This window comes from Plasmopara halstedii, assembly GCF_900000015.1.
Source record: "Plasmopara halstedii genome assembly, contig: Scaffold_650, whole genome shotgun sequence".
Classification (NCBI taxonomy): Eukaryota; Oomycota; class Peronosporomycetes; order Peronosporales; family Peronosporaceae; genus Plasmopara; species Plasmopara halstedii.
Window position 1 is genome coordinate 1491 of NW_020187567.1, and position 10804 is coordinate 12294.

The 10804-nt window shown below is 41.8% G+C and overlaps 1 protein-coding gene across 1 annotated transcript; it reads left to right on the forward strand.

The window, feature by feature from the left end:
* Positions 1-8597: 8597 nt before the first annotated feature.
* PHALS_12651 (atp-binding cassette superfamily) lies at positions 8598-10427 on the forward strand (the record flags this gene model as incomplete). Its single annotated transcript, XM_024728241.1, has 3 exons — positions 8598-9923; positions 10003-10006; positions 10066-10427. 3 exons carry the CDS (start codon positions 8598-8600, stop codon positions 10425-10427), a joined length of 1692 nt encoding a protein of 563 aa, XP_024578738.1.
* Positions 10428-10804: the final 377 nt, after the last annotated feature.

Here is a 10804-nt window from a genome sequence, read left to right on the forward strand (position 1 = left end):
TTCGAGACGACTTCGAACAATATACAGTTCCAGGAGGCTTCGAACATTGTCAATTACAAATACGATCTCCGTCCGTGTTCAAACAAAGAATCTACAGTCGAATGTTATGTTGCACTTTTGAATGATTTTGAGAAATTTGACATATCGAAACTCAGTTTTGTGCTGAACCTGGATATCAGCTATAGCTTTATCCGAGAAATGGCGTAACTAGAACTCCATGAGCCATGTATTGACTATAAGTGGAAATTTGCTGTATCCGCGCACTTCTGTCTAGGCTAGACCGCTACCAAAGAGAAGTGGCACTATTGGTACGGGTACAGGCACTGGTATTGGCTCAATGTATGGCGTCTCCTGCACAGGTCGCACGCTTGTCCGAATGAATCATATAGAATATTGCTAGACGTCTCGAGCATAGCCCGGAGACAAAAGCGGCAGTGAGTCGCGGCCTCTGAATAAGACAAAAGAAAGAAGCGATCATATATCGCGGTCTCGTGATACACGATCAACCTATTGTTTTTCAGAAGTCTTTCTGACAGGAAACAAGGATTGTCTATCGTGATACCCAAAACGCATCTTCGGTCGACCGGTAATAAACATCGGTGAGCTGGTGTTATCAATGCAAGACCCGGTAAATATATTTTACTGGGTGTCGCACTGTGCCAGTAGAACGACACTGTAAACCGACGGGTCTTAAGTAATATGATCTTGCTACTTTCCTAATGATACTATAAGTGACCATCAGTATCGGGCCCTAAAGAAAATCTGTTGATACGTCCTTATCATGGTGTGCAATATTGGTGGATCAGCTCTTCCGTTCTCCGAGTAACCAGTGCGGAGCAGCAAAGCTCCACGGATAGTTGACAAAGAGATAACCCGATAATGTATGAGGTGACCGGAATAGTCCAAGCGTTCTTCCACAATGCACCTCCAGCAAATGCAACCTCATATGAAGTGTTATCAGCAAAATGTGCTGAAGTAATCTCCCCAAAATTTGCAAGACAGTGAACTTACCCAAATAATGTGGTTGACTACTGAGGAGAGGTCGTGCTTATCAACGATCAGAGATGAATCAGGCATTGAAGACATTCGAAGAGCGTTAAATGTGTGATATGACAAAGCTATCTTCAAGAATTGCAACTTTCTTACATGGGCGTAGGGAATGCGCTATGAGATTGAATCGCTCCCCCAAGACAATTGTTGCCTTACATGAAACGGACATTCAACGAGACCGTTGTGACGTTATTTGGTTCTCTTGACTGCGTATGTTGTGAAAACTAGAACATTTCTACACTCGGCGCCGGTTTGTGTATAAGAAAGGCCTACGTCAAGTGGAAAATGTGCATGCATAAAATTAGTTAACTCCGCAAATATATCGGCGCAAATGTTGATTTATAAAAAAGTGCTGTCAATCAACATGGACGTCTGCATTATGTTCAATTTCCTTGGCCTGGTTGATGGGGATATCGGCTGCTCATGAAAGGTAACAAAAGTATCACGCACGCTGCGGTGAATATAATGAGGGAAATACACTAGGAGTGGAAAAGTTATCGCACGAATACTTTTTAATGCACTGACGATGTTTGATTGTCTGATGGCACATCTGTTGAGGCCACATCGTGGCTATGCAGAAATCTATTTTCACGATAACTTTGTCAATAGTCGTATGACAGCGGGGCTGCCGTGAATCTTTGCCTAGAGGAAGCTAAGCTAAGGTCACCGACTTTACGTTTCTTACAAGAACCAGTACGAGTGAAGTGGATCGCATTCCTCCGGAGTACATAATAATTTAAACCAAGGTGAAGACTCTTCCGCTCAAATTATAACTGTATTTAACTGTTTTAGTCGCGGCAGAGCCGCCAATGTCTCAGCCCTTAGGTTTTCTTGATTAATATAGTAATGTCTAGCAAATATATTAAAACCTAATTAATAAAGTAGATTTCAATTAATATAGTATAACCTTATTGATCTGCATTACTACTGGCAATCCTACCACGAAGTGGCTTCTTGTTACGGCGTATCCACACCATTGTGTGATTACACCAACTTGTGCAATCGACACCTGTGTACGGTCACACCATCTTGTGTGACCCGCCTTTTCGTACAAGGGCATGTGTAACGGGGCTACACGTACCGAGCACGGAAAGTTGAATGTGGACATCCACACTACACATTTATGGGAGTACTTAAGTTTAAGCGCTGAAATAGTCGTTTTGGCTGCTATTGTCAAGTTGCTCTGACATTGAAGCATGGTATGCGAGCAGAATTTGAAAGGAATAGGAGCCATATGAACTGGAAGCGCTTCTGTCCAAAGGAGACTCAAGGATTAAGCTTGGTCCAGCAGACTGTTTGCACAAATACTCTGCATTTAACCTGACATGGCATCATCTTTCACCAATCTTCTTCAGAAGGATGTCAAAGATGCTGATTTGCAGCAGAAGAGTTTATTGTAGATGCCATGGATGAAAGCATCATGTGTGCACCTATTCTGACTCTGTAAAATCCAAATCGTCCAATTCATATATTTATGCCTTTGCCATTGACTATGCTTTACTCTGGATAAAGTTGTGCCCTCGGAAGACTTTCGAGTGCTCATCGTATTCTTTTTGACCGGATGGCCCTCATATTGGTATTTAACAACCTCACCACTGCACGACGGGCAAGTTTTGATAGGTCTAATAATCGCAGCACGTCAAGCATTTCCATGCGTTGACCCTCTAGCTGGCAGGCCCATAAGCTCGGCTCATCAAGCCAGAACCTGCCCTTTGAAAGTGATTGACTCTTGCTGCGACTCTCACATCTGTAGTTTTCTCGTGTCATCGTTCATGGAGTGCGAAGCTCGTGCAGAAAAGATGTAGAACTTAGGGAGCGCCTTATCCTAAGTAAATTTCCCGGAGAAGGGAATTGTCGCGGTCCTTTAGAGATCGGTGCAGGTGCAGATGTTATGTCAATCATTGTGATTATTATCGTAGGAGAGAACATCGATTGTCTCAATTAGTTTGGGTAGCAGGGTGCCGGAAACGAGAGCCGCGCCATTTGTTGTCTGGTTTGGACGTATGATCAAACTATTGCTGGTCTCCCAATGCGGCATATGCTCATGACAGGCAGCTGTGATTGATGCAAAACATGGAGCCAATTTCGGATGCTCCAGAGCGCTCAGTGTCTTGAAAGTCGAAATGATTGCGATCCCAGCGAAAAAAGCTTTCGGATAGAAAGGTGGTTGCAGAGTATGTATCCAGACACATATGACTCTTATAACCCTCAAGCAAATTTCAAAGGCCCAAACTAAAATTGTACCATGCTAAGTATTCGGGAAGGATGACGGTGATGGTTGAGAGGTCCAGGGCTGCTAGCCTCACGCTATACATTACACAGTGTTTAGTTATAACAATAGTTATTACTGTATATTTGGTATCGAGGTAAGCTAGACTTTATGCTAGAACTATGTCGTTTATTGATCGAGACACCGGCAATTGCATTCAAAATTCCATTTTCTTAAGGAATGGTACTTATTAAAGTATTGATTGCGCCGATCTTTAAAGCAAAGTCTTTAAGTACGATGTTATTATTACAATGAAGTACTCAAGCCATAAAGTGATGGTGATGGTGGCCAAACCAGGGGAGATTCCTCACCAGATAGCTAGCCTCACCACTGCACCATATAGATTTTTTTTATTATATTTAGTGGCATGCACATATAAAATCATTTTGACCTATCTTAATTGTTTATGTTACACTTATAAGTTTATCCTAGAACGGCACGTAAGCCTGCCATCTATGTGTTGGTCGAATGTCATTGTTTACTTTGCATTTACAGGCTAGAGATGACTCAGATTGTCATAGCCTTCTTATAGCAAGATGAGCGACAAAACAGCTGTAGCTAGGCTTACTTCTACCCATCCATGGCAATCTTGGACAAGGAACTAGCACCCAGGTCTCTCCGCAGTTTATATTCTATCCCAAACATTACTCCTACCATTTTAAGCCAATATAAATCTCTTTAAGTCACGCGTAGCTTTAATATTTCATTTCAATATGATAGAAATGTAGAATAAGAACCTTTAATAAATTGGGTGGTGGAATTCTTCATTACGGTTAGCAGTTAGAAACCGCGTCAAAACGCTCTAGTATATTGTTGTAAGGATTTTAAAAAGTTACATGTAAGGCGGCAAAACATAGCAGAGGTGGATGTAAAAATTAATTAGATCTAGTCTAATCTTTTAACGAGGTTACACATGCCCTTGTGAAAAAAGGGGGGTCGCACAAGATTGTGCGACAGTACACAGGTGTGTATTACATAGTCAGCGTAATAACACAGTGGTGTGGCTACACCGTTATAAGAAGCCACCAAGTGGCAGAATTGCCAGTAGTAATGCATATCTCTATATTAATTAGGTCTTGCCATGTTAATTAGGCATTACTATTAGATATTGGCGGCTCTGCCGCAACTAAAACAATTAAATAAAGTTGCTTTTTTGAGCAGATGTGCTCGTTTGCTTTGAAAAGGCTTTTGAGCTTAAAAGTAGTGGATTGTGATCCGCTACACTAGTACTGGTTTCCTCGCTTCTGTTTTACATGTCTCGGGCTTTTATTCGACTTACAAATACTTATCAATATTCGGTGCAATACGCTTTACTGTATCTACCGTCCAAGCCTGGGTATATTGACTCTTTCGTGAGTAAACAGATCTTATACGCTTGAAATAGCTGGATAAGTTAAGCCATGTCTTTTTCTAGCAATCTTCATGATCTTCACCCACGATGTGTATTGTGTTGAACTTATTTGGCAGCTCAACAATTCGCGCTCCCGGCAATGCCTTAACTAACATTTTTGCTAGCGTGTCAGTTGACCTGACGTCGTTTGATATTACTTGTCCGATTAGCAATTTAAATTGAATTGCTCGTCAACTTGGCTTATGCTTACCATGGTTCTTTCAAGTATACATACTTTACCGCTACTTTATTGTCCATCCAAACAAAAACATGTTTTTTAGCCTTCCGATGAAACCCACAAAATCTCTTCGAGTTCAAATGCTCCTTGCCTGTTTTGGGCCTAACCACAAACACCGATTTTTTTGTGCTTAGCATCACACCCGTCTGCTTTTGCATTACACCAAACCTCAGATTTCATTTCCTTGTCAGTCGTGAGTCTGATTTACTTCCTACGACAAGCTGCAGATTCTTGGTCTTCTTGAGACATCGTACGTTTTTTTGTCTTTCCCAGCAAATCGAGTATGGATTTATAACTCCTTGCGACCTTGTGTACTGCAATGCTCGGTTCAGATCAAGTTCTTTATAAAACATTCCATTAAGGACGAATAATGCTTGTCGAGGCCTGTATATTTGGCACCGTTATGAGCTGCGTATTGGATCCAAAATGTCGATCGCGTGTTAAATATCGTTTTGCATTGCAGAGCTCAATCCACTGACAGGTATGGTGGAACAGCGCAACGCCACTTCGCTGTGGCGAAAACAAACAGTAGTTATGTCAATTGAAGAAAAAGACATGCGTGTGCCCAGAAGGGCTGATATCGGTTATTGATCGCTTGGTCTTGCTGTGGACAGCGCCGTAGTCAGAAAGTGATGGCGAACACGAGTAGATATTATCACGGCCAAACCACACCAGCTATATCGTTTTGGTGTTTGTCGCAGACCCGTATCCAGCACTAAGGTGATCTACTTTATGATGAAGTCATCAAGAAGGGCTTCACAAAAGAAAAAAAAGAACAAGATGGTTCTCCGACATGGGTGCTGTTATTGATGCTTCTCTCCGCGAAAATCACGTTTCGCAAGTGAATTTCCCTGCATCCCAGCACTGGTTTAACTTACTCTCTGCGGCCTCTCACTACGTCGTCGCAACAACTTGATTATTCTGATCATCAAAGTTGTCGTCGAGTGTGCGGTCATCTACATGCGCTTTCTGCAAGAGCAGCGGCTACGTATACATCTCAACCAGACAGTGTTGATATATGAAACCGCTGTGAGTTTCGATGGGCTGACGATCTCATGTTCAAGCGCTGAATCGAACTGCAGTGCTCTATGGTAAATGCCAGCAATGAAAATTTTCTGATTTGGAAATCGTTTAAATATCATATCTCGAATGATGTCAAGGCGAAGTGTCAGATGCTTGACATCGAGATCTGGTCTGGTGGTTGCACTTCGTATCTCCCGGCTGGTGGTATCGGCATTTATCGATACTTCAAGGACACAATCGTATCAAGAGCCTCATCCAAAACGTCAAGGCTTAAAATATCCACATCCATACTGTAACGGGGTGACACGAACCCTAATAACAGGGGTGCGTGCGGGTCACACGAGATGTGTATAATGTGACCACACACCCAAATAAGAATACGGGACGAGGCTAGGTAGCCAGTAGGTTTGAATGTATTTAGATTTTCTCTATATATGTAGTATATTTAGGAAAATTTTAACATAAGAATAAAAATGTAAATAACAATCAGTTTTGATTTTGAGCAGAAGAGTTCGTTTGCCTTGGTTAAGGCTTTCAAGTTCTTTTAGAGGCAGCGGATTTATATCCGCTGCACTATTACTTGGTTCTTGTAACGAACGGAAGGTCGGAGACCTAAAGACGCTTCCTCAAGCGCAAAGCTACGGCAGCCCCGCTGCACATACTGCTGTATCGTCCGTATCGTAGTACTCTCGAAACAACGTGCCGTATAAGTCATGTCTACCAACTAACCATTCTTGGAAGTTGTCTGCAAAACTAGCTTTAATGACCGACGTATTCATTGATCAGTGCCACGACTTGCGGACCCACGAGCACACCGATTTTACTGGCGATGGTTTGTGATTGCCACATAGTTGTATGCCGCGCGGTCACTCTGCTTTCACGTTGATTTCAGCATACAAAAGCAAGTTAGGAAGCAGTCACTAATAGTATTAAAATACTGTCACACTTTAGCACAATTCTCGTCATGTCCTCGAAAAATAAATTGGTATGCATAACGCCTACGATGCATCACGGACCTCTGTCGGAGTTGTCTTCTCTAGAAATTTTATGCTCTTTTGTAAATTTGTTGTCATTGCGACGCATTTCGAAAACCAAAATTACTATTTTCACATTACTAAAATATCCTGTTTTTTTAAATTTTGAGCTCTGTACTAATTAATGTAAGTAGGTAATTCGAGCCAAGAACATGCTAGGATGGCACGTTTATTTAATGTGCAATGACGTGTAAAGTACTGACTTCGGTAGAATAAACGTGTATAGGTTAAAACCTATACGATTTTTGTGAGCTTTGCTAATGTGGTACTGTTGTTAAGTTCACTGCAGAATATCGCCCCCTGGGGAATCCTTCAAAGGCTTGCTACACAGCATCACCATATCACATAACTTAAATTGCACAGACCAAGCATGTCTGTCGCCTCATCGATATTGAAGTCTCATGACTTGGACTTTATTACCACATCAGCCTTTAGATTTTTTAATCTCTAGATTCTATAGATGCTATATCCATCTCTATTAGTAATGGACTTTCTCAATTGGCCACGAATGCCAAATTCGAAACCTTTTTTGATCATATGGTCTCTTCTGTATTTGTTGTCGTGTTCTCAAACTGCTTAAACATAAAATATGATATGCGATATAGTAGCCCCATTTCCAGCAGCTCCAGAATTATAAGATACCACAAACCCCTCACGCAGTCAAACACGCCGCTTAAATGGCTAAATGTTTCCTTAATCTAATGGACCAACCACTTTCGGCATGATAATGCAGCTCAGATCGCTCTAATTTGGGACCTATGGTTTGATAAATGTCGTCGTAATGGTCGCCTGATAGTTCAAACATTCAAGTATTAATGGTGACAGATACAGCAGGTTCGTGTACGCAATTGCAAGATAAGTTTTCCTTCAATAAAATGAAATGGCCATTGTTTTTATACATGTCATCCACCACAAATCAATCATGATTATGGTAAAGACGGTCGTCCTTCGCACATAATTCTTGACCAAATGAGAGCTCTCATATAGTAAAAGAGTACCAGCTTTTCCTCGTGCGTAGACTTTACCTGTCGAGTCATTGTAAGTTACAAATCCTGTAGAAGTGAAATCCACCTGATGACTTGATACAAAGTGGATCTTTAGGCCTCAAGAGCATTTTCTTAGCCACGTCGAGTCTCCCGAATCGTTCATTTCAATACGTGGTTGATCTTTGACGTTCGTAGCGTTAAAAGTAAAAAGCTTTCTCGTTTGCTTATTAGTGGTATGTGAGAAGTGAACAAAAGCATGTGTGGTGGCGAAGGCAGATCATAAAAGAGGTGAGCTGCAGGTTTTGTTTGATTGCGAACGGAACCCACTAAAGATATTAGTAACATGTCGTTCATGATAATCAAGTCCACCCTAGACGTAGATCTCTTGTACAATTCTGAAATATACGTTGTCGCTCGCGTCAGTGTACAGGCAGGTTTTTCGTGGCAGTAGTTTCATCGCACGCACGTCACGGTGTGATACTACGTGCCACCAATAAACCTTTACTCAAACGTGATAAAAGGTCGCAGCTTAACTTAAGAAGTTGGACACAATGGAAAACGTATGTGTACAATTCTATTTCATTTAAGAATTTATCCGCTTGCATCCATGGTGTCTCCTCGAGGATATGCTATCCTCGAAAATCGAGAAAGTGTGACTAAGCCTCAAAGTTTTGATTTTGAGATGAAAATCAAATACGAAGGCATCAGGAATCCGTGCGTTTTAAGCTGGACTGATCTGAGCTATATGGTCAAAATCAAGCAATCTCCAGAATTGCCACGTGGTACCAAGACCATTCTAGACCGTGTCAGCGGTCGATGCGCACCAGGAGAAATCACGGCCATCATGGGTCCATCTGGTTCCGGTAAGACGACGCTTGTTGACATGCTGGCCGACCGTATCAGTTCTGCTGACGTGTCTGGCGTGATTGAAGTCAACGGTGCGAAACGAGACTCCAAGACATTTCGAGTTGTCACTAGCTACGTGGCTCAAGATGACACCTTGCTGGGCTCTTTTACAGTGATTGAGACCATGCGAATGGCCGCCAGGCTAAGTGTACCGAGTTCCGTCACCTCGCACGAAATTGAAATTCGTGTGGAAAATATTATGGACGCTATGGGTTTAAGCACAGCTCGTGATACGCTTGTCGGAGATATTTTTCGTAAAGGATTATCTGGTGGTCAGAAGCGTCGTTTGAGTATCGCTATTGAATTGCTGTCAGATCCAAGTATTCTCATTTTAGATGAGCCAACAAGTGGACTTGATTCAAGTGCAGCTCACAATGTAATGAAATTTGTGTTAAAGCTCTGTGCCGAGGGTAAGACGGTGGTTTGCACGGTTCACCAACCATCGTCATTAGTATACGAAATGTTTACTAATGTCATTATTCTGTCGGCTGGACAGACCGTATATTGTGGACCTCGGGCAACAATTATCCCACACTTTGCCTCACATGGATACGACTGTCCACACTACATGAATCCAGCTGAGTATTTTATTAGTCTCGTCAACACTGATTTCGACGACCACGCTGAAGTGTCCAAGCTCATTTATTTGTACACACAAAGCACGGCAAACAAGCATGTTCAAGATGCTATCAATCGAGACCGAACGAATCTCACGCATCTGCCGAATATTCAAAAACGACCACCGTCTGCTCTTCGGCAATTTAATGTCCTCATGCACCGCAACATGATCAACAATATTCGCAATCCCGGCATCTATTGGATTCGGCTATTCATGTATTTCTGTCTGAGCTTAATGGTGGGTACAATGTACTTAAGCTCGAACAACGATCTGTCAGAAGAAGATCTGGTACCGATGCTATTCTATGTACAAGCATTCCTGGTATTCATGTCAGTCGCTGTGCTACCATTTTTTATCGAACAACGTACAGTTTTTGCCCGTGAACGAGCAAATAATTCGCTTAGTGTAGTAAGTTATGTCTGTGCTAACTTTCTCGCCGCACTTCCAGGAATTTTTCTGATCGCGGTGATGTCGACGGCTCTTGTAGTGTTGTTGGCGGATCTGAACGCAATCGATTTTTTTTTGCTGAATCTTTTTATGTCACTTGTAGTTGCTGAATCGATGATGCACGTTATTGGTGCAGCTGTTCCTCACTACATCATTGGAATTGCTTTAGGTGCGGGCGTTTTCGGGATGTTCATGCTCTGTGAAGGGTTTATGGTCCCTCGCAATTCGATCCCGAGCTACTGGAAATGGGGCTACTACCTAGCATTTCATTCACTATCGTTCGAGTCTTTTGTTTTCAAGCAATTTGAAAAGTCAACAACAAGAGAGGGGAAGGCCATTCTGATCAAGTATGGTATGGAAGATGTGGATGTCACCTGGGATATGTTTCTACTGGTAGGGTACATTTGTGCTTTCCAGACAATATTTGCCTTCATTTTATGGAAATTTCATACTGGTCGTCGCTAAGTGGACGAGCGAAACGTCTTGGTCCAAACAATAGTACTGCTTAATTTCATGCATGCGTTTAGCGATTCTCCCTTAAGTGATACTAAATTATTTTTTGACGGACCTCGAGCGAAATATACTGATTGCTTTCTTTTTTCTGCAAGTACCTTAGCACGTTTGATCTAGTAAGAAGCATTGAGATGTCAAGTAAATGAAGCAGATCAAACAACTGATCAGCATCACGCGACAACAAATTGTCTGGATGGAGGAGTATTGTGGTATTGGTAGACATCTGAGCTTACTAATAAAAAAAAATATTAGGTTATTTTATAGGGAGAATAAAAAAATGCCCAACTTTTGCCATATATAAAAAAAAATATCCCAACTTTTCAAAAAAT